The following is an 883-nucleotide window of genomic DNA, read 5'->3' on the forward strand; positions in this document are numbered from 1 at the left end:
GAATTACTGATGCTTTTTAACAATCAGAATGTATTTAAGGATCTTTTTTGTTGTTGTTGTTTTTAACAGATCAATGGAATTAATACCCTGGGAGAAAACATTGCTGATAATGGAGGTATTGGCCAGGCATACAGAGTGAGTAATAATATTTTTCCCATTTTAGTGGTTGGAGTGAATATTTATCATATTCATTCATTCATTAATTCACTCATTCAAAGCCTTTTGCAAAGGACACATAATGTAAGCAACAAAAGGTTAAAATGGAAACTATAAGGAGGAAGGGGATGGTAAATATGCTAACCAGCAGGGGCAATGCAGTTGCAATTGAGCTCAACACACGAAGCTGAGAAGAAGAAACATGGAGCATTTATCAACAGAAATAAGGATAGGCAAGTCCACAGAGGAGGCAACCTTTCTCTAAGAAATACTCTCTGAAATAAATTTATGACAAAAGAGGCCCCATAAAAAGAATTGTTTCAGAATCATTGATCCATGTACCAAACAGGACCTTCAGTTTCACAACAAGTGAAGAAGTGTTGAGGAACTATAATCAGCATAAACCACAGTTCATTAACAATAATACACTGAAGGACTAAATGATACGGTTTCAGCATGTGGCCTTTTAGTCATCCAAACTATTATGGCCAGAGAAGTTTATCACAAAGAGTTCCTTAGATCTTCATATAGCCTTCCGTTAACTCATGCATTCAACAAATACTCAATGAGGGCTTTACTCTGTGTTTGGCACTATTCTCAGTGCTAAAGATAAAGCTGTGAACCCTCCCTAAATGATATCATTACTTGGTCATTTAAGCAAGGATTGAAGGAGGATGCACAAGAAAAAGCAAGGATTTGCACAAAGAGTGGAGGAATACTGGTCTTG

General features: G+C 36.6%; 1 protein-coding gene across 1 annotated transcript in view; it reads left to right on the forward strand.

Moving 5' to 3' along the window:
- Window positions 1–69: 69 nt before the first annotated feature.
- LOC102762380 (neprilysin-like) overlaps window positions 70–883 on the forward strand; it is a gene marked incomplete at its 5' end in the record, with an annotated part of 16062 nt that continues 15248 nt past the window's right edge. The window contains one exon of the mRNA XM_006769895.2: window positions 70–135. Within this exon, the coding sequence (XP_006769958.1) occupies window positions 70–135 (66 nt within the window). The remainder of the gene's footprint in view (window positions 136–883) is intronic.

This window comes from Myotis davidii, unplaced genomic scaffold (genome assembly GCF_000327345.1).
Source record: "Myotis davidii unplaced genomic scaffold, ASM32734v1 scaffold1284, whole genome shotgun sequence".
Classification (NCBI taxonomy): domain Eukaryota; kingdom Metazoa; phylum Chordata; class Mammalia; order Chiroptera; family Vespertilionidae; genus Myotis; species Myotis davidii.